This window comes from Spermophilus citellus (assembly GCF_964194105.1).
Source record: "Spermophilus citellus genome assembly, chromosome: 11".
Classification (NCBI taxonomy): Eukaryota; Metazoa; Chordata; class Mammalia; order Rodentia; family Sciuridae; genus Spermophilus; species Spermophilus citellus.
Window position 1 is genome coordinate 72,148,193 of NC_138192.1, and position 23,539 is coordinate 72,171,731.

General features: G+C 39.4%; 1 protein-coding gene across 3 annotated transcripts in view; it reads right to left on the minus strand.

The window, feature by feature from the left end:
* STK39 (serine/threonine kinase 39) overlaps positions 1-23,539 on the minus strand; it is a 264,560-nt gene that overhangs the window by 184,722 nt on the left and 56,299 nt on the right. For all 3 annotated transcript variants that reach the window (XM_081261265.1, XM_081261264.1, XM_081261266.1), the window contains exons 2-5: positions 20,541-20,653; positions 6,039-6,147; positions 2,024-2,165; positions 264-319 (exon numbers count right to left, since the gene is read on the minus strand). In XM_081261265.1, coding sequence (XP_081117391.1) covers positions 264-319; positions 2,024-2,165; positions 6,039-6,147; positions 20,541-20,653 — 420 coding nt within the window. The remainder of the gene's footprint in view (positions 1-263; positions 320-2,023; positions 2,166-6,038; positions 6,148-20,540; positions 20,654-23,539) is intronic.

The window sequence follows — 23,539 nt, forward strand, 5'->3', positions numbered from 1 at the left end:
AAAATTGAAAGTACAATCATTCTTTGTCAAAAGGTTCTGCATATTAAAAAAAAATACTTATTTTGAAGATCTAAACAAATCACTGGAAAACATGCTTCAGACCCAAACATACTCTAAATGCATGGCCTGTGGGACAGAACATCCAGATGCATTCTTAAAAGAGATTACATGCATTTATTCATTTCATAGGAATGAATCTACAGTCCTTGAAATTGTAATATTTCTGTAAACAAGTAAGGAGTTTTCATCTTTATCAGCTTTACCTGCTATTTGTACCGAACCATCCTCACCCAGAAGAATATTACCAGCTTTCAAATCCCTATTAGAAAAAAAAAACAATTAATTTTAGAATGCAGACATTATGTTACATTGATCATCTGGGAAAGACTTTTAAACACAACATACAATTATTATTTTATGAATATTAAAATTATATCATAGATTTTTAAAGTTACCAGGGTACACTGTCATTTTATAGTTTGTTCCTTGAGCACAGTCAGAATTCACTTCTTGTGAAATCATTCTCTATATTTAATTAAATCACTATGAAGTAGACTATTTTGTGTTTTGGAGCTACAGAATGTCCCTCAACTGAATAGTGGTATTTAATTAACAAGAATGAAAACCTTGTGCCAGGCATGGTGGCACATACTTATAGTTACAGCAACTGAGGAGGTTGAGGCAGGAGGATCACGAGTTCAACACCAGCCTCAGCAACTTAGCAAGGTCCTTTCTCAAAATTAAAAAGCCTGGGTGGTTGAGTGCCCCTGGGTTCAATCCCCAGTACAAAAAAGAATTAAAGATTTCTCTGTGTAAAGTTATTACAATTCCATTTAAATTCATCTGTGCCGTTATTTCAAATAATCCCATCACCATCTTAAAATAAATTTGATTGATCTCTCCTCTGGAAAGATAATAATGATAAATATTAATTATAATATTCTATCTACTACTTATTTACTATATAGAAGCTATGTACAGTAATTTCAGCACTTAAAGAAAAATGATAATTTATAAGCCTGATTTCTAAAGTAATATTTTCCTAATTATTAAAAAATATAATAAAGACCATTCAAAGTACAGCTTGCTGATTCAAGGTAGAGAAATTACATTATTAGCATTACTGGTAAATGCTTGTACTTGCAAAAATCCCTATGAGCACTACCCTTTTTGAAGAAATCAGGCACTCATATTCTATGCTATTTGGCTATTTTCAAGAATTATTGCAAAGTGGCTTCTCCTCTCCACTCTGCAACTTGTGGAACACAGTGTACTCACAGGTTCCTGAATCTTAAACTTCAGAAACTGCCTGAAAGATGAACAGCACCATCGCCTTATCTCAGATGGGGAAACTAAGCCTTGCAACAACATGCCCTAAGTCATGAAAGACTATGTCACAAAAGAAGATGAAATTAGTGTCTCTTCCTTCCCTCTCACTATCATGTCAAAAATAATTACATATTATAATGTTTGTAAGTCTTGCCTATATTTCAAAGTTGGAGCAGCTATTCAATTCAAATGATTACACTTCAAGGGTAATTATGTTAACCACTTTTTAAATGAGTTCATTCAGCACTTTTTACATTCAGCTCTTAATTCAGTGAAAGCAGATAAACCAATCCAGAGGATACCAATATAATTCATCAAACTGTGTTCTTGTCTCATAAGTTTTATTTTAGTTTGAGATTCTTTTAGTGCTGGGGATCAAATCTAAGGCTTGGTGCATGCTAATAAACACATGCTCTACCACTGAGCTAAACTTTTAGCCCCTAGTACTTTATTTCCATCTATTTAGCCTAAATTGGTTTTAGCATTTTTTTCCCTTTCCTTCTCTTGGTGGTGCTGAGGCTAGAACTCAGGGCCTCACCCATGCTAGGCAAGCACACTCTACTACTAAGGACACCCCAGCCCCTAGCCTAAGTTGGAAATAATGCTAATAACTATTTGAAATGTATGTTTCCTCATAATTCTTTACATATTAGGACTAAGCAAATGAAGAGTTGAATTTCTGGTGGTACCATACCTATGAATCTGACCATTTCTGTGTAGATAGTCTAAGCCTTCCAAAACCTCTTTAAGAATTGTTGCTATTATTGCCTCTTCCAGAACTCCATTCTTGTGCTCTCCTCGGTTGACAATGTATTTGATGATGTCCAACATTGAGCCTGAGAGGACAAACAGAGGAAGATGAAAAGAAATTGCTAAGCACCTTCATTCCATTATCAGATTAGCACTCCATTATTAGAACATTAATGGGAACATCAAAATAAAATTTTCTTGTTGATTTAATGCAATTATTCCCAAGGCATACTAACAATTAAATGGAAGCCCAATGATCAGAAGCACTAAATTTGCACCAAGTTTGTAAAAGTACTTTCAGTATGAAAATTATTCTCATTAAGGGTTAGGATCTGTGAGCAGGAGATATAGCTCAGCCCATGCCATGGGTTCAATCTTCAGCATCCCAACTTAAAAAAAAAAAAGAAAAAGAAAAAAGGCCAAGCACAGAGGTATACACCTATAGTCCTAAGTACTTGGAAGGCTAAAGAGAATGAATTACTTAAGTCCAGGAGATGAAGATCAGTCTGAGCTATATAGTAAATGTCTCATATCATAAAAGAGTGGGGTCAGGGGGCCTGAGACTAGAAGATCCTTCAGGGCCACTTTCTATATGTATACTTAGGTAAAAACTCCAAAGAGGGTTCCAGATAGCTGAACTGGAGTTGGAGGCAAAGAGAAAGGAAATAGTGAACTTCTAAGTAAAAAAGAAAAGTTCTTAACACCTGAAAGACAGGTGAGAGGTAAGGAAAGTAGGTTGCTGCTAGACCTCTCCTTATAACCCAAAGATCCCTATCTGTGAGTCTGAGTAATCTTTATTTTAATCTTCCTGATACTTCATGTACTGACTTTTATAATGAAGAAATAAATACCAATTACTATGCTACAATATACTGATTGGTATCCTTGGCACTGTGAATTCACGTTTCAACACGTGCTAATTAATATTCGAAACCTCTGGGTCATTCTAAAAGCCATAATTACCCTGGGGCTCGACATTTCTGAAAAGTTAACAAATGGCTTACCTCAGTACCTGAATTTGGCTCTGGGTTCTCTCTGATTAAATAAGAGGATTGAGTTTCCCCATCAGATACCACTGAACAGACTAATGTTAGCCTGCCTCTCATTAAGAGATTTCATGTTATAAATTAGTATAGAAGAAAAAAATGCATATTTTCCTCCCCAGAGAAAAAAGGAATCTGCTTATGCATTGACTCTTAGATATGGGGGTCATATAGATAACAATAATTCCAAAAACTATATTTATTCTTATAAGGATATACCATGCCAAGCACATATACTCACCCCCTAGGCCTACTGAAAGAAGAAGGAGCAGGAGTCAATTCCTGCCCACATTCCCCTTGCCTGTGGAAACCTGCCGAAAGCCTATTCCTCGTACCTAAAGTCCTGGGAGCCTGGATTGGTCTCTTTACATTTATAAATGACAATGAATTTTCTACCATATCCTCAGAAGAGAAGACAAGTTTATAAAAGGTTAAAGTTCCAACTTGAACAGAGGACTTGGGACTATTTCTGGGCCAGCTCACCAAGATTTCTAATTCTTCTTGAGGGGATGGAACCCCACAAGAAGAGAACTGGTCACCTAGTTGGCAAAGCACCACCCCTCCATACAAGGAAGGGGCAGGCAGTTCAACACAACACCACAGCAGTGGCTGGGGCGGGAGGCAGGGAAGGGGGGTTGGAAGGTAGCATTTCTTTCCTTTTTAATTAAAAACCAAAGTAGGTACTCAAGACAACAAAGACTAATCATAGGACTAAGAGGAACCAGGAAGAGAACAGAACTTGGATCTCCAGGTTCCCTACTAAGACTTGTACAAGCAGACTCCAGCCAATTACAACGCTTTCGTCATCTCATTTCTGGGTCTCGGCTTGATCCAAGAGTTTCTTTAAAAAGAAAAAAAAAAAAAAAAAAAAAGATTAAATTAATTAAAATGTGTCCCTGGTTTCACCTCAGTTGGAATTGGATCTACAGATGAAAATGGGCACTATCATATAAATGCAGCTGCATCAGTTGTGGCTTTGTCCAGGCAGCACAAAAATGTTCTCCTCTGTTCTAAACTACACTTCACAACTCAGAACAAAGGGAGCTGCACCTCTGAAGACAACATGGGAGAGATTTCGGTGCACTAAGGAAACCACTTGGACTTTCTAAGCTTCAACATGCAGATCTACAAAATGAAGATGAGAATATTTGCAATGCAGAATAGTTGAGTTTTGTTTTTTTTTTTTTTTTTTTTTTTTTTTTTTTTTTTTTTTTTTTGTCGGCACAGTCCTGGGAATTGAACCCAGCAGCATTCTACCACTGAGCTATATCCCCTTCCTTTTTTATGTTTTATTGTGAGTCAGGGTCTCACTAAGTTGCCAAAGCTGGCCTTGAACTTATAATCCTCCTGCCTCAGTCTTCTGTGTCACTGGGATTACAGGTGTGCAGCACCATGCCCAGCCTTAGCATATGTTATAAGTCAACGGGTCCTGCAGTCACAATTCCAGCACTAATAGCCACTGTGTTATAATTTTGGGCAGGTTGCTTAACTCCCATGAGCTTTGGTGTCATTTATGAAACCCAGAGACGGTCACCAGTCATCCAGGGATGCTGTCAAGATCAAATGAAATTAAAAAAAAAAAAAAGAGGTCAAATGAGATAAAGAAAGTAAATTGCCTTGAACAGAATCTAGCCACACAGCAAGTGTTTGATGAAATTAATGGTTACCATTCTCATTCCTAAGAGTGATGTTAAAAGATTTTTTTAAAAATCAAATACATGGATATGAAGAAGTCTTGAAGATTAAATTATTGTCAATGACTTGCATAACTTACAAGATCCGAGGCAGAGAGGGGAAGTTGTTTTCCCTTCTCAAATACAACAGGATGAGAATAGTGCCACTTCTGATGAACACTGTAGGCAAGTAACTGAGTATGTATTTCTCTCTCTACATCAACTGAAACAATGTATATTAAGAACTCCCTGGAAGCCAAGTGAGTTAGACAGTTCTTTCTTCAGGAAGTCCCCTCTATATGCACAAGGTCCAATACCATAGCCACTAGCCACATGAGGTGAGTTAAATGAGTTAAGAGAAAGGGAACCGAAACTCAAGTCCCTTAGTCATGCTGCCACATTTCAAGGGCTCAAGAGTCACACCTTACTGGTAGGACATGGACAGCATAGCTATAGGACACTATAGTGTTAATAAACAGCACTCAAATGACTCAGTATATTGCAATGACCTGAATAATGTTACAAAAGAAGGGGCTTAAAAAGAAAGGACTAGGTAGGGATGTAGCTTAGTGGTATAGAATTCCCATGGCATGAGTAAGGCCCTGGGTTTGTTCCCCAGCTCCAAAAAAAGGAAAAAGAAAAATATCTTTGAAGAGAGTAAGTTGTAGCTGCAGAGAGGAACCTCTAAGGGCTTGAGTACATGGAAAAGGAAGTAGAGACCTTTAAGGCTGAGGAGAGGCTCAGGGAAGGACCTGGAGACATCAGAGCTCAGAAGGTATTCAGGGGCCTAGGCTTCACCTAACCTAGAAGGTCGGGGTATGTAACACAGGAAAAAGGGGACACAGATACTTCAGGAAGTTCAGCTCAATTATGAAAGGCTTTAAATAACAATACTAAATAATCTGGTAAGGCACAATGGCCCATGCCTGTAATCCTAGACACTCGGGAGTGTGATGCAAAAGTATCACAAGTTCAAGGCCAACCTGGGCAATTTAGAGAAACCCTGTCACAAAATAAAAATTTTTAAAAAGGACTGAGATCTAGCTCAGAGATAGAGCACCCCCAGGCTCATTCCTGGAAAAGAAAAAGAAACATGAAATCTAGAGTATTCTGTTGGCAACAGTAAACCAAACAGAATTTCCAACTATGGGAGTGAAGGATCAAATGAAGTCCCCTCAGTTTATGCTGACTTTGGCAGAAGGAGGAGGATGAAAACAAGCAAACAACAACAAAGCCCACTTACCTCCACTTAGCAATTTCATGACCAGCCAAAGTTCATCTTTTACCACAAAAGAGGTGTAATAGGTCACTACGTTGGGATGGCTGCACTGACTCATGGCTTGAATTTCTTTCTGCAAAAAGAACAAAACATGACATAGTACTATGGGGCACAAAGGGGGAAGCAAAATGCAAGTGAAGCACGGTTGAACACCTGGGCAACTTGGCTATTCAAAAGCATCCAGGAGGGGCTGCCTGAGCCATGAATTCAGAGCAGTTACATAAGGGCTTACTTTCATCCTTGTCAACTGGAAAACTCAGACAGTCCACTACAAGATGCCACAGAGCCTTGTGGGTCAGCCACAGGACAAGGGAAATTCAGATCAGCATACAGCCCAAATGACCCTCTAGTCTGCTAACAGAGAGACCTGTTTGTGGGACAAAGTTCCTTCTCCCTGAATCAAAGGCTTTGGCACAAGTGAGTCATTAGGAGATGGGAATTCTGGTGCCAGCATGAACTCTGCTGGGTCTCATCTCCTTCCTCATCCAAATGGGGACAGCAAAACTGTCCGTTTCTCAGGACTGCTGTGACGGTCAATGAGAAAAGCATGTGAAAATGCTAGAGTATCATTTCCCAAACTGTCTTCCATGATAGATATTCCCTCCAGAAAAAAAAAAAAAAAAAGAGGATAGGGCAGGTCAGGCAAAGTAAAAAAAGCTTGGGAAACATCAGATACTATATTTCACACTAAGAGTCACAGCCTCCAAAAGTCCTGTCATAGTTTAACCCGCATTAGCACAGCAGAAAAAGAACGCTTTATGGGTCACATTTTGGAAACATCGCTTTAGAAAAAAATAAATATTTTATGTAAAGACATAAAATGACAAAGCTTTGAAATAAGACAAACACATTTTTCTGCAGTGCTCAAATTCACGTTGCTTTTGGTATTCTGTTTCCAGGCATTGCCAGAGGACTCCCATAAAGCTGCAGTCCAATAGTTAACTCTCCATTGAAGGTACCTACCTACCAGGGCAACTCACACTCAAGGTGCTGCCCCCAACCACAAGACCCTAAGTCATCGAAGGAACCTATTATGCACATTCATGATGACAGAAAAGTACATTTATGTATCCTATGAATATTTTCAATCATAATGAACTTCTCAAAGATTACTGATCAACATGTTCTAATATGGGCTTTTATATTTGCATATTTAATACTACCTAATCCTCAAATTACTAAGAAGATCCTGTTTGTCAGATAAGTTAACCAAAAATCCCACAACATGAAATGCATCTATATATATATTATATATATATATATATATATTATATATATATATATATACTTTACATATATGTATGTGTGTGTGTGTGTGTGTGTGTGTGTGTGTATATATATATATATATATATATATATATATATATATATATACACACTTTATGTGTGTGTGTGGGGGGGGGTTATGTAAAGTGCTTCTTACTGAAGACAAATTCCTAAGAAATACACTGACTTTTCTATTTTCTTTTCATGATATATTTACCATTTTCCCTCTATCATTCCTTTCCCCCATTTAACTGATTACAGGTTTTCTATATCTTACACTTTTTAATTCAACAACTCCCAGCCTCTGAACAAAATCTGAAACCAGAGGTCCAGTTTCCATCTGTTTCCAGTGTCATGTTCTGCTATCATGAGATGCTTCTGAAGGAGAAATGGAACACCACCTGGGACATCACTATTCTAAGTCACCAGCATCCGCTCTGTGGGGGGATGGGCCATGTGGAAAGCCTGCGGCATTAGGCAGGGTCCAGTTTAAAGAGGTGCCCCATTGTCCACAAAAATGGACTATGCAGCTTCCATGCAGGTGTGCTCTAAATTCTCAACATTTTATATTCAATGTTAGTGAATGTCTATCTTCCTAACTGCCAACTTTAAAATCATTAATCAAAATATACAATAAACAATCAATACTTATGTGAAATGAGGTTCTTTTGCATCAAAGCAGGACTGGGTCAGAGTCTATAAAAACACACTTTTTAGCCCTTTGCATTATATGGTTGTAGTATCACCTCCTACCCACCCAGAGTATCAGGTTCTCTGACACTGCAGTGAGCAAACTGTAAGTGTGTGAGTGTGTGTGTGTGTGTGTGTGTGTATGTGTGTGTTCAACTCTTTAAGATAACTGATGCATACAACTTACAAATTCTAAAAGGAGGGGAAGGAGGTGTCTCAGAGAAAGTACTCTTTCAAATACAACCACAGCAGCAGCTTAAATGCAGATGGGAACAGGGGTGGGGAACCTGCCAATACATTTGCATCAGGCTCTAAGCTCACAACCTATCCCATCCATTTGACTTCACAGCTTTCCCATGCAGGAGAGCCTCTGATACCTAAGGATGAAACTTGCCTCTGGAGAAAACCTGGTCACTATGTTTTATGATACACCCCAAATTCAGGAGAGAAATACACTTAAAGGAAGAAATAGGTCCTCTATAGGATTATATAGCCCTTAGTTTACATATTAACTTTTTGTTTAATTGACTTCTAGAGAGATATAACAAAGTAAAAATTTGAAAAATATAAACATTTCTTAAATTGGATATTCCTTTCACAAAATGATGCCCCCCTACCACCATACACACACCCCTCAGTGTGCATGAGGCCCTAGGTAAAATCTCCTATACCAAAAGGGGGGGAAACAGTGGTCCCCCTCTACTTCTTTTCAAAACAGTGCTAATGTTGCTATTTGAATCCTCCCTTGGTAACAGTCTATCCACTAAATTATCCAAGCTTTTCCTAATGCACTAACTTCATTTATCTGGTTAGGAAAAGATATTTATTCCCTAATATACTCATTTGTTCCTATCCTTGAAAATAACTGAAGTATTGTCCAAAGACAAACAAACTGATATGATGAAAACTTTTAACCAGTTATTCCTACAGAAGGAATGGGTTCAAGCTCTTTTAACTAAGTCACAATCTATAGAAAAGCATAATTTGGAGCAGAGTTTCCCAAAATGGAACATGTGTACCAGGCACATGGAGAGTTTAGTAACAGACAGGTTCTAATTCAGTAGATGGAAAGAGGGGCCTGAGATCTGCATTCCTAACAAGCTTCCAAGTGATATTGATGCTGTGAGTCCAGGAACCAGACTTAGAATGGCACAGTGACAGACACTGAACTTTGGATAAGACAGAAAGACACTGGGGTTAAGGGAAGGTAAGAGGAAGAAACTCAGATGGCTTCCATGATGCGGGGGGGGGGGGGGCAGGGGAAAAAGGGCCAGGTGGGAGGATGGCCCAAGGGCACTGTGTAGCTGAGGCCACCCTAAGGAGAGGGGAGGGAAGCCATAGTTTGACATAGGAAGACTGCAGTATTTAAGTGATTTGAATTTCACCCAAACAGACAATGGTAAAAAATTCACAGGGAAGGACAACAGGAGGTAAAAGTTGGAAGAAATCACAGAACTCTGAAATCTAGGCAACAGATCTGCCAAGACCATAGTTCAGAATCTCACGTAGTGGCTACCCTGCAAGTCCAGTGAAAGAAGACAGAGCTGTCTGTCATCAAGTGCCAAACCAAGCTGCAGCACAGGATTTCATCTCTGCTCACACACCTTCAGCCAAAATGCATGGCAAGTGATATTTCATAAGAGTGGAAAAGGTGACCTAAAATGGGGTGGCCAGGACAGTGCCCTACCCATTTGCTCAAACTGAAGTGGCAGCCACAGAGACTGCTGGGCGGTGTGCCAGGGGGAGACAGGTAAAGGCCACCCACACACCGCTGCTGCAGCCGCTTGGCAAATTTTACAGACCACAACATGGTGTGGCCTCTAAGATGTTAAGGTGGATGGAGAACACAACACATATAAAGAATCCTATGCTGGAAATATGGTTTGAAGGGAAAATACCCGCCAAAATGGTGGGGGGAACTGTTTGAATAGGGTATTTATGAAAGATTTCCGTCTATGGCTATGTGACTTTTGTTTTCTACCCCCCAAAATTATTCCTATATAAAGAAATAGCACCGTGGACAAGCAGGAAGTCTGATTAACAAGAATCTGATCCTCCGATCAGATTCTTAAAAACAGCTATACTCTAAGTCACAGTGGGCTCTGAAGCTTGGCTCTGCCACTGGCCTGCTGATAACCAGGCAGGTTATCCTGCCTCAGTCTTTGAGCCTCAGTTTTCCTTTCTGTAAAACAAGATTAATACTAGCAAGTGCACAAAAATATTGTGAATTAAGCAAAGGGAGATCCATAAAACTCCTTGCAGAAAACCTAGCACGTAACACATATGTTAAAAGTTAATTTTGTCTTCTATATTAATTCTCAGTTTCTTTACTTGTTGATCACTAACCTCAAGTGTCCTAAGTTCCTGTGTCTCAAGGCACAAAGAGAGACCTTGGCAGCTGCACTGCCTTCTTCTTAGAGAAAGGTCACCTGGCACACTGTTTGGCCCTGCGGGCTTAAGGACTTTCCTGTAATGCAGGGTTATGATTTTTTAGCTTCTTTCCTCTCTTAACACTGTCCCCATCTGTGTTTTCCTAGTGATTTCACCCTATGTTTAATTTATGCCACCTGTCACATTCTACATATTGTGGTAAGCTGCCTCAAAGTTCTTTTAGAATAGGGAGTCTAATGTATACTTATGCAAAGGGTTTGGGGAAGAAGAAAGGAGAACTAATACAAATTTTAAAATATAAGGCTAAGTGTGGTGGTGCATGCCTGTAATCCCAGCAGCTCAGGAGTTTGAGACAGGAGGACTACAAGTTCAAGGTCATCCTCAGCAATTTAGAGATGCCCTAATAAGCAAGTTAATCAGATCATGTTTCAAAATTTAAAATAAAAAAATTTTTTAAATGGGCTAGGGAAGTAGCTCAGTGATAAATTTCCCTGTGTTAAATACTCAATACCTAAAAAAATAAAAATGAAAAATAAAGATATAAGGGGCCTGGGGCTGGGGCTCAGTGGCAGAATGCTTGCCTAGCAAGGGGGAGGCACTGGGTTCAATCCTTAGCACCGCAAACAAAAACAAGCAAATAAAATAAAGGCATGCGGTCCATCTAAAACTACAAAAAAAGAGGTTTTTTTAATAAAATAAAGATATAAGAATCAAGACACATCTAAAAGTCTGGTTTCTTTTGTCTCTGAGACCATGAGATTTATAAAGCACTAAAAGAGATTTTATTACTGAAAGAGTTTAAATGGATTCCGAATTCAAAATATTAAACCATATTTAACTAAATTAGCATATTTTCACAACTTACACAAATTCCATATAAATACTTCTTTATCAGATACCAGTGGCAAAAATATCCTGTTCAACCTTCCTTAAGAAATCAAACCTGTTCAAGCTCCAACATTATGTGCAGTTAAATGTAAGGAAATTCTATTCCTTACTTTATTCTAAAGCAGTGGATCTCAACCTTAGGTGCACAATGAAATCACAGGGGAACTTTAAAAAATACCAATGCCTGGGTCCTAGCCCAGGGAGGCTGACACAAATTGGTTTAGGATACAGCCGGGAATGAAAATTTTCAAAAGCTCCCAGGTGATTCTCCTGTGAAGCCAAGGCTGAGAATCACTGCCTCAAGCTAAGCATCAAGATGCATTCTTCTTCCAGTGAAGTGGGGAGAAAAACATGTACCTACCAGGCACATTTCTACATTGCAACTTAATCTAAACATTTATATGTAATATATACTACATGTATGCATATATTACAATTACTATATAATAAAATATGAATTTCCAAATAGAAGAGAGAACCAAATACAACTTGCAATACCCTTTATCATTTAAAGAGTAGACAAGGGGGCAACCTAGTTAAATAAAAACACTTCAGAAAGTCATTCTCCAGCTTGCACTTCCATAATGTCAGCATTATTAGGAAAGGCAACTTAATCAATATTCATAAATAACTAAATACTGTAAGTAGCATGATTTAAAATAAACTTCAGTGATTTTGAATGTCAGCCAAGGAATGGAATAAAAAGATTAACAAAACTCTTTCAAGAGCAATGTATTTTTCTGGACTGTCATTTTCAAGCATTAAAAATGTCATTGTGAGGGCTGGGGCTGTAGCTCAGCGGCAGAGCGCTTGCCTAGTATGTGTGAGGCACTGGGTTCGATCCTCAGCACCACATAAAAATAAACAAATAAAATAAAGACATTCTGTCCATCTATAACTATAAAATAATTTTAAATGTCATTGTGAATTTTTTAATTATAAAAACGATATACTATTTATGCAGGAAACTGGACTCTTTTAAGGAAAAAAAATGCAGAGAAAACCCTATTCAAGGAAGAGTTAGTCAAATATTATCTCTACCATTTACAAATGAACCGACAAATTTCCCTCATCGCTTACCTCTATAATTATTTTCATGTGATTTGGTATCTGAGTTTATTCAAACATAGTCTAATTGGAATCAAGAATAGAAATAGGAGATGTCTAGGTATTTTGAAAACATATCTTTTATATGGGAAACATAAATTCTGCAAGCCTTAACAAGTACTTATAGAGAGGTCTTTAAAATTAGACAGAGCTGTTGAATTGTAAAAATCTAAAGTGTTATGGCATTTGGAGGTCTGGAAAATCCCACAAAGGTAGCCAGGAAATCACAATGGTTAAACATCTACTTGCTAACAAATTAAAATGTACAGACCAGAGCTTAATTGGGAGCTCTGCAAAAAGTGAGAAAACTAAACAATTTGCTAGAAAATGTAGAAGCCACCAGTATACCTACTTTCTTCCAAAGAAATGGGGGCAGGGATGTCAAAGAATAAAATACTGAATTTTTGTTTTGGTTTTGGTGGTGTTAAAATGGAACCCAAGGCCTTACACATGCAAGGTAAGCACTCTACTACTGAGCCACACCCCCCGGCCCTAAAATAGTGACACTGAAATGCTATAAGAAAACTCAGGGGGCTGGGTAGAGTGCTTGCCTTGCATTATAGAAGGCACTGGGTTGGATCCTCAGCACCACATAAAAAGAAATAAAATAAAGATATTGTGTCCACCTACAACTAAAAATATTTTTAAAACCTCAGTGGTAGGGCTGGGTTTGTGGCTCAGTGGTAGAGCACTGCCTAGCATGCAAGAGGCCCTTGGTGGAAGGAAGGAAGGAAGGAAGGAAGGAAGGAAGGAAGGAAGGAAGGAAGGAAGGAAGGGAGGGAGGGAGGGAGGGAGGGAGGGAGGGAGGAAACTCAATGGTGAAGAGTCATTTTTTCAATAACATAAATATATTTATAATATATATCATTTGATGTGTGGGTGTGTGTGTGTGTGTGTGATAACATTGTACGGGGTCTGAAAATTCTGTGGGAACTATCATGGAATGGGATTCAGATACTGTCATCTACAACAGCCTTTTGATCATTTAATGAACCGTGACAGGGAGCACTTGGAAAAAGTCAAGTTGAAGATGCCATAAAAACAGAAACAGGAATTTTTTTTTCTTTTCAGCCAGTCTGTATTGCTGGAGACCAAAGAGCCAACTTTCAAGACTGCTGCTGTATCTGGCTTCCTCAAGAAAGGGCTGAGAATGTGAGGGGATCTGTGTCTATTCCTGGGCACTGCACCATGAGCCATCGGGGGTTCTGCCAGGGAACAGCCCTCCCCAAACAGCAGCCGAAGGGGCAGAGACCCCTCCCACCTTCCCCTGAGCACCATGCAGTCCTTTTCAAAATAACCCAGGAAGGGACAAAAGCATTCATCTCAACCCAAACCTTTCCCATTTGTCTATGAGGATGGCACTGTCGAGGTAAAAAGAGTGAGCGTCATTAAAGGTATGTTCCGTCTGAGGGGTAAAACTGCTCTGAAAATGAGCATGTGCTAGGTCTCTGTAACTAAAAACACACAAGCCCAGAAAAGTGTCTTTTGCCATGATAATTTCTGCTGACTTTTTTAACAGCACGAGATTTAGCCCTCTTCATGAGCCATTTCTAACCAATGTATAAAAAACACTTAAAAGTAAATTCAATTATGGTATTTAATTAGTATCTGAAGAAACTAGGGTATAACTTTTAAATTTGATGTTGCAAAAAAATGAAAATTGCTTTCTCCAAATGAATTATACATATTTCTAAGCTAATGCAACTTTAGAACTATAAAAATAAATTTGTTTTGCATATAAGTATTCATTCTCTAATTTCTTAAAAATGTTTTCATGTCTTCAAAATAGCCCAAAATTTTCCACTTCTAATCCTGCCTTCGATTGGATGATACTTAGATAAACACAAACACTAAATCACATGAAAATAATTACAAAGCTGAGTAGCAAGAAACAAACAGAACACAACTTAGTGGTTCAGACCTGAAACACTCAAAATAATACTCTATCTAGTGCAGCAGGCTTGCATTTCAGTGCTAGACCCTTAGTGTATACAGAACTACAACAAGCAGCCAAACACAGTTTGTTCCCACATATGATGAGGAATGATGTGAGATATGAGTAAATGATTTACTAATTTGAACATTCTTAAGATCAAAAAGAATGGAAGAATAATCTCATAGTGCTCAGCAATAAAGAAGGCATACTTATTATACTATTTGTGGTCAACTTAAGCTGGAAGCTTTTTAACCAGTATAATCTTTCTACAGAAAAAAAAAAAAAAACAAGATTTGCAAGGTTTATTCATTTGTTGTTATTGTTGTTTTCCTTTCAATCTCAATTGAAAGGAAAAGAGGGGCAAAGTTTCTGCCTGGAGGATCTGCTTAGAGGCCCCCAAATATTATAGGTTCATTTACAAGGGATAGGAGAACCCTGTGTCAGGTCATGGTTAGGAGATAACTATTCCCTTCAAATGATCATTAAACCAGGGAAGTATCTAGAGCCTTATTTTCCAAAATAACCTACAAATCATAGCTAATCCATCCATTCCTCTAAGGGAGGGTAGGAGGGCAGGCAGATGGAGAGGAAGGGAGGAAGGGAGGGAGGGAGGGAGGGAAGGAGGAAGGGCTGGCACAGCAGGTGAGAGAGAAAAGAGAAATAACAGCAGAAAGCAAAATGAGGGCAGTGGCTTTGTTCTGAGGGAAAAAATGCTTGATGTATCTATACATCCCTTTAGAGAGATACAGCGAGATACCTTTAAAAAGATGATGGGGGAAGAGAGGGCAAATGCCAGAAAGCATCCAGTTCAAGGCAACTCGACGACTGAGGAATTCTTTCACTATGTACAGGAAGAAAGGTCAGCACACTGTGCACCCTGTCTTTGACTTACAAGGTTATTCCCATACTACAATACCACAGTGACTTGACTCTATCCTAAATTATCAAGCATGACTTGCTAGTAACGTGTAATTTTGCTCAAGTGAACTTAAAAACAGATTTTCAAATATGCACAATCATAGAACTTTGGTGAGAAAAAATAAAATTTGGCCATAATTCCTCATTGAGAAAACAGGGACTGAAGTCCTTGGCAGGAGTTCTGTGGGGAGTCAGGAAAGCAGATCCTGACCCAGGGAGAATCTTCCCTCTGCCTTCAAGCCCAGCTCTCATGGCTTCATAGTCACTGTTTCTTTGAAATGACTTTGTTCGCATCTGTCATCCATTACAACTAAAATATTTTAATGATCATTACATAATTTCATAATAATCACAACTATATTTTTGGCCTTCTTTCTTTCTTTGTTCTCACTTCTTTTCTTCTCCTTCTTCCTTTTTCTTTTCTTTTCTTTCTTTCTTTCTTTTTTTTTAAAGAAAATAATACTCTGCCTGGCCCCTGGGCTGTGATTTCTCCCATAAGTATATAAGTACAGTTCTCCTACCTCTAACACTGTAAGGTTTTAATGGTGTTGATGTATGTGTAAAGATGAGAGACTGAAGCTGAGTTTTCTGTGACTAGGAACCAAAGACACACTGAACGTATGAGAACTCAAGTCTAGAGAAAAAGGCCAAGAGGGATATGGTTAAAGCCTAAGAGTCATAAGGTAAGTAAGGAGATGAACCAAAATGTTCATCAATCCCTGGATAAATCAAGGAGAGCACCCTAAAGGCTGGGGAGAGTGTGTTTTAGGGTAAATCAAAAGAAGGATTATGTCATATCTATGGCATTTACTTTGGCACCCATTAAGAGAGGCTAAAAAGACAGATGACTTCAAAAAGGACTGATTGTCTACTCATGGAGTGAACTTCAAGGAAATCACGTGTGCTTTAGGGTAGCACCCTTAACATTTGAGGCTGACCACAAACACGAGAACCAAGCTCTTTCTAGAAACCTCAAGCAAGGCCATCTTTACATAGAATATATTAGTCTGCAAGATAGTAGGTCAGACCCACTTAGCAAGTCTTAAATTCCTATTGGAAAGCAAGGACCCCCACCCCACCCCCATTCAGTGGGAGACATACTGGAGAGCAGTAATATGTCCACTAACCTGCTAAACCATTACTAGGTAAATAGTAGAGAAGGGGGCAGAAAAATATCTGTAGCTCAAAAATATCACCAATCAGGCCAGCATAATGGCACATGCCTATAACCCCAGCTACTCATGAGGCAGGAGGATCACAAGTTCAAGGCCAGCCAGGAGAAGTTAGTGAGACTCTGACTCAAAATACAAAATAAAAAGGGATGGGGATGGACTCAGTAGTGTAAAGCCCTGTATTCAATCCCCAGTGTTGCAAAAAGTCAAAAATAAAAAATAAATATCTTGAGGGGCATGGTGGCACACACCTGTAATCCCACCTACTCAGGAGGCTGAGGCAGGAGGATCCTGAATTCAAAGCTAACCTCAGTAAAAGCAAGGCACTAAGCAACTCAGTGAGACCCTGTGTCTAAATAAAATATAAAATAGAGCTGGGCATATGGTGCAGTGGTCAAGTGCCCCTGAGTTCAATGGCTGGTACCCCCACCAAAAAAATTAAAAATAATAAATAAATGAATAATAAATATCTTGCCAACATAAAAGTTTAGATACTCATTTACTAGTCCGTGGGCTCCTCAAAGGACAGAGACTCTCTTTGTTTCCAATCACTGAGCTCAATGTCTAGCATGTAGTAGGGTTTAATAATTATGGTGTTAATAAGTTCCGGCTCTAAAACTATAAATATCTACTAAAGAGTGTTAGGATAATTATAAAATTAGTCATTTATTCCACAGTGGGATTGACAAAAGTGGGGATAACAACAAATATAGGATTAACAAATCTCAGAAATTATCAGTGCATCTGTGCTGGGTAGTCAGGAGTATATAAAATAACCAGCAAGACCCCATTAACCAGATCATTTCACCCCAAGAGATTAGGATCAGCTGAGGGCTAAATTCCACAACATAAGAAAATTCAAAAGAATGTATAGAAAAAGCATTTGTTTAGATTAATTGAATGCTACTCAAATCATGCCAATAAAAACATTTATTCTAGGAGTGCTCTATCCTAATCGCTGTTAAAGGCAGTTTTTAGTGAGTATACAACCATGCACTCCCACATAAGCACTCCAAACTTATCCCTAAGCACAAAATAGAAATTCCACATCTGCCAAATAAATAAATAAATGTATCTTGGATACATAACTACCTTGCTTTTGAGAAATGTTACTCAACAGTCTCAGTTTAAATCACCAATTATTTAGTGCCAATGATCTCATCTAACTTTTCTTTTCCTCCCTTCAATTCTCAGAGAAGCGGGCACTGCAATTAGCACTTTGTTTCAGAAACAAGGAAGACTTGGATCTTTCTTCAGCAAAATGTGGAACGGACTCCAGGACCACAGGAACATGTGCTGACGGCCTGCTGACATAAAGAAGCAGGCTAAGGCCAAGTATCCAAAACTACTGTATGGTATCACACCTGGCCTCTGGACAAAGAAGGTGGGGACAGGGCAGGGAATGGGAGATCGGGACAGAGGGGCTGGGGTGAGTAGGGATGAGGCAGGGATTGGGGGTTGGGAGGTGACACTTGCATCAAAAGAGGCAGTTGCCCCAACAGCCAGCAAATAGTTGATAATTGTGACTTCTATGACATAACACTTTCACAAAATAAAGACCCAGTGGCCATTGTTTCTTCGAAGAACAATGGTTTCCAGTTAACTCATGGCACAGTCTGTGAGATGATGCAGTGCACTGACCTGTATATAACACGCACCCGTGGATTTAAAGGATTATTAGGATGCCGGATGTCCAAACACTGTCAAAATGTGAACCCACAGAAATAATAAAAGTGCAAGCAACAGCAGCATTAGAAGTTGAAAGGATGACAGCAACTTTGCTCCACAGGATCTCATATGTCAATAAACTAGACCACAAAAGTCTGGCAACCTTAGAAAGACTATACTATAAGTTCTCTTTCTCTTTGTTTGAAAAGGACTTAGGAGTAGTACATCCTTAAGAATCAAAACCCATTCTTCTCTAAATATATCAAGACAGCAAAAGGTCAAATGGTTCAAGGTTAAGGAAAGATCAAAGTAATAAATTTATTAGGTTTAGTATCCTTTTCTCATGAAAAATAAATAACAATGCATACACACTATATTACAACTGGGCATCATTGGGAGAATAAAAAGAATGAGAGAAATAAATTAACCATTGCTAATAGGCAAACTCATAAATCAGACTAATGGAGCTAAGCATACAGTCATAAAAATACCAGTCTCACACAGCTGGCTATGTTACGAGTACCTTCAAATGATACTGCTATAACTGGCCCCAGGAAAACTGGGAACAGGACTGGAATGATCATCTCCCTGCTGACCTCTGCTTGGACCCTTACATGGCCCCCATGCCTGGCAGCCAACTGCTGATGAAAATGTGGAGGTTGTGGGCAACTGAGGACTTAACAAATCAGAGACCAGAGCATCTATCTGGCCTAGGAGGCTGGTTCCAGGACCACGGGGTACACACAAGTGCACAAGAACTTTAAACATATTCCACAGAAATATTCTGCCAATAGCTGGGACCTCCAACACAGCACCCCCAAAACCACAAACATCAGGTGCTATTTCTTGATACAGCCAAACAGTGCATAAGCTTAATGCATACTCCAATACTCCAAACTTTAAAAAATAAAAAAAGGTAATGTACATTTATGTGCAGCCACAGAATCTGAGGACTCTTAAAGGCATTTTAGAGATCTTCCGATTCAGTTCTTTTAAAACAACCCAGAGCTCTTCAAGTTAAAAACAAGTTAGTGACAGAAGCAGGACCCAACTCTCCCCACAATGTTTTCAATGCTTTTTCCACTTAGGGGAAGTGACCTTGAAAACTGGTTAGATAACAAAGTTACAATTTTATCGGTCACCATAATAATAAGAAATAGACAAGCGTGCACGGTAGCAATTTCCATAAGAGCAGAGCACAGCTGAAATTTTAAGAGCTAAAGTCTTAAATGTATGTGGGCTTTTAAAATTAACAATGAATTGTGGAAGCCGTAGCTTTCATCTAAGTTTTGGCCAGCAATCACCCCCAGCGAAATCTATGCATTATTGTAGCCTAATTTAAAATGGAAGGCCAAACAGATCTGGAAAAGTACAGCTTCATCCTTGTGCTTAATTTATACTATAGTGTACTATAATTAAGCCCGAAATAAAAGCTATATTCTGAGTAAAGACAAAAAGCTCTTGTTAATGACATTCCATTCCCAATGTAGACTATAACAAAAGGCTTCTTTATTTGGAGCCAACCGTCATTATACTTTGTAGCTTGTATGGAGCTATTGGACTAATATTTGTACTGGGATTAGTGTTGGGATAACCAATCAGTTAACTCCTCCACCTCAGTTTTCTATTATCCTCAAACAAATGGCCAAAAGGAAAAAAAAAAAAAAAAAAGAAAGAAAGAAAACTGGCAGGCAGAACGACAACTATATTTATGAGATTAAACTCTCAAACCCTTCACAGTTTGCTGGGCAACTAATAACCATTTGCCAAGCTGTTCATTTAATAATGAGTCAGTTAAGCCAAAAGCAAATCAAATGTTCCTCAACCAACCGATGCTCCTACAGTCACACACACACCAAAAAGCTCCAATTAGTTAAGCAACATCCTTCATCCCAAATAAAAAAATTCAAGTTACCATGTCAGAAAAACAAATTCTTGCCATCAACCAAATGCAAGCTGCCATGCATTGTTTTAAACATCTTTAATTTGTATGTGATTTTGTAATTTCTGAAAACCAAAAGGACTAAGAAATATTTGGGGGAGTAACTCCCATGTGTGCCATACACTCTAGAGGGAGGACCAGAAGCTCATCATCCAACTCTGCAGTCTGAAATCACATGACTTCAGGCATCCTACAGAATGTGCTCTCTTGATGCATAAAATAGAGTGTCAACACGTGAGACCACTAGGATTACGCAGACTGAGCAAAATGCTGATGGTCAAAAGCAAAGTAAGGTGAACATTAGATGACACAATAATAGAGCAAGGAAGTTAATAAGGGGAGCAGGAAAGCGGTGAGGGCTGCTTCCTAAGAAATATAGGTGTCAAGATAGAAGATGACACCAACCCACTCTGATCTTCTCCCAACCAACTCCGAACACCCATGGGTTAGGAAAGTACAGCAGCAGACACCCCTTCTCTTGTACTTACTAATAGTTCATCCATACTGGTCTGGCATTTTTCCAAGTTGATCCGCTTTATTGCTACACGTTCTTGCCTGGGCTTGCATAGGGCAGCCTGAACCACAGCAGTAGCTCCACTGCCTGAAAAGGAAAAAAAAAAAAAAAAAAAAGCAACATCAGCTATCATATGGTACACTGTCCAGCTACTATTTGTGACGCTTTCGAAAATAAATATCTATTTTTTTTAATCTTCTAGTCAAGGAATTAAAAATGTTACCATTTGTTATGTTAGGTTCTAAAGTAATTATCTGGAGAGGGAAAAGGAAAATCTATGTTTCTACACAATGGATGACTGAAGACACTGTCACAAAGGATATGAGCATCCACATCATTTCCCTGCACGGGAAGACATTACACTGTGCTCAAGTCCTGATATTTTCTAACTGCAGTGCTTTGCAGTAACTTAGGCTCTTCTTCCACTTCAGCCCAAACCAAACCACTCCAGCCCGAGCTACTTCAGGACTTCCATAAGGCACTGGGTCAACCTATCTGTGCTGAGCACTCCTGGAGCTTATTCCTTCAGCGTTTACTCTACAATAAGAAAAACGGGATCAGCCCCAGTGTTCTCATGTCAACAGCACAACTTTCAAGAATGCCAAGAAAAACAATGCAAATGTGTGATCACAGCAGCTTTAGGCATTCATGTGAATCTCCTATTTCTAAGGTTTCTTGATCCTTAGATGATGCACTCAAATTCCTAAGAGACAGTCATGTCATTATCCATATTTTATAAGAGTAAAATGTAGACGTGTAATGATTGGTGGCAGAGCACAAAGAGCTCCTAATTGGATTTCTATTCCACAGGGGCAAAAAAGCCCCCTGGTTAAGGCATCTTGATTCTACAAATAATACCAAAAATGTATTCTAATCACATAAATCCTCTAGCACTGCAAGACGCCAAGTAAAAGAAATAGCATCTTCTGGCCTTCCTCAGCTCTAACCCCCTTCAAAGTACAAGCTACATCCCCATCCCACAAGGGCTTCTCAACTTCAAATGGGGTTTCATCCTGAAAAACCCACTCTAAATGGAACATAACCATGTCAAAAATGCATTGAGTACATCTAACTTCCAAACATCATGGCTTAGGAACACAGCACGCTGTGGAGTGCCGGTGCAAACCTCTCTAAAGGATTTCTTCAGGAAACAATTCTCAAATGAGTCATTGGTTATCATTAAAAAAGAGAAAGGGGGTCATTGGCCATAAAGAAGACAGCTCGGGGGGTTAGCTTCCTCAGTACATGCAATAAAAAGGCATGGTGCTTGTAGTGCAAAGCAAGGCAGTCTGCCACCCCAAAGACGCGCCCAAATGAGTGTTTGAGGTTGAGAGCTCCACCCTTTCTTCCTCCCTGTTGTTTCCTCATTCAGCTCTGACCCCCTTCACTCTCATGCTCCAAAGCCAGGCCTTAGTTCCAACACTCATATTTTAGTGAAGCGCAATCTGTGTTCCCCAGGAAGAAGATTCCCTTGTCCTGACCACCCACCTTACTCATGAAAGTCACCTTACAAACTGGACATTTTTAGCATTAGCCTCAGTTTATATGTGAGAAAACTGGGACTCAGAAAACGTGCCCAAGGCCCCACAGCTAATATGCACCTGAGCTGGGATTTTACTTTTTTTACTATTTCCCAAAAGCTAGAGTATACCCTTCCCTTCCTCACTTGTTTTGACCTTGCCTGGAAGATGTTTTGTTTGGTCCTAAACTGTTCAACAAGAGAGAACCAACCTGGAGGGAAGGGTCATGTGAGCTCACTCTCCAGGCCCCGGCTGGAAGAGAGTGTTATCTTCAGAAGTTGTTGCAGAGGCCCTCCCTTTCTCTCCCTGACCTCGATGCTCCGTCAGCAGCTACTCAAAGAGTCCTACCAGGTTGGCTTCATCGGCCCTGCAGATCACATCCTGCTGGGTTCCATCCAGAATCCTCCAGATACCAGAGCCAAACACTACAAAGATCCCTGGTGATAGCAAAGTATATTTTATAGTCTCACTGAGGGGAGGTGCAGAGACAGTGCTACAGCTGGTCAGCACTGGACCTGGTACCCAGCAGAGAAACCAACAAACAGCTTTAACTAGCTGCTGATGGGAAGCCATTTCTGGCTCTACCTGCTGTAAATATCCCCCTAACCCTACTCCTTCATCCTTAATCCACAGGCAAGAATATTTTCAAGTCAGAGGAGCTGAAGAACAAGAGAGAGAGAGAGAGAGAGAGAGAGAGAGAGAGAGAGAGAGAGAGAGAGAGAGAGAGAGAGAGAAAGAAAAACAACTCCCAGAAAACATGAAATGGGTATTTGTAATGGGGAACCTCTCACAGTCAAGTCCTTGATTATAAAATTTTCCGACTTCCATTAACACGTTCGAGAATACAGACACAAATAAGAAGTCTACAAAGCCAGCAGGAGTAGTGGAGGAAGAAACATCTTTTATTAGAGCTTTAGAACCAGAGAATTGTTATGCTTCACAATTATAGCTGACTAAAGAACAACTGGCTCTCATCTCAAGACAGAGCAAATGTGAAGCTTCATGACCTGAGGTCACTGTCACAGCATGAATGGATTTCATCATTCATTGAACACTCTGGGAGATTCCACCCTGAATCCAGAGATGTCCTTCAGCAAGAGCCATGGAGAACAAAGTTAGAGTCCAACCCCTCACATTATGAATGAGGAAACAGAGTATGGAGAAGATCAAGGATTTTGTGGAGATTTTTAAGGGGCAGTAATTGAAAAACATAGGATTAGGACCCCAGAACAAGACACCCTTAATTCCTTGTCTACCACTACCTGCACCCGGCTGGTGACTTTTCAGATTGCCAGTCAGGATTCATTGATCAGGAAAGCAATTTACTGGTGATGGAAACCAGCACTTTATGAAAGAAAGCATCAGAATGCACCTTACATAATAAGGGCAAGAACTACTTTATTGGTTTCAGTTATATCCAAGCTGCACCACGACATGCATTGTTGTGAGTCAT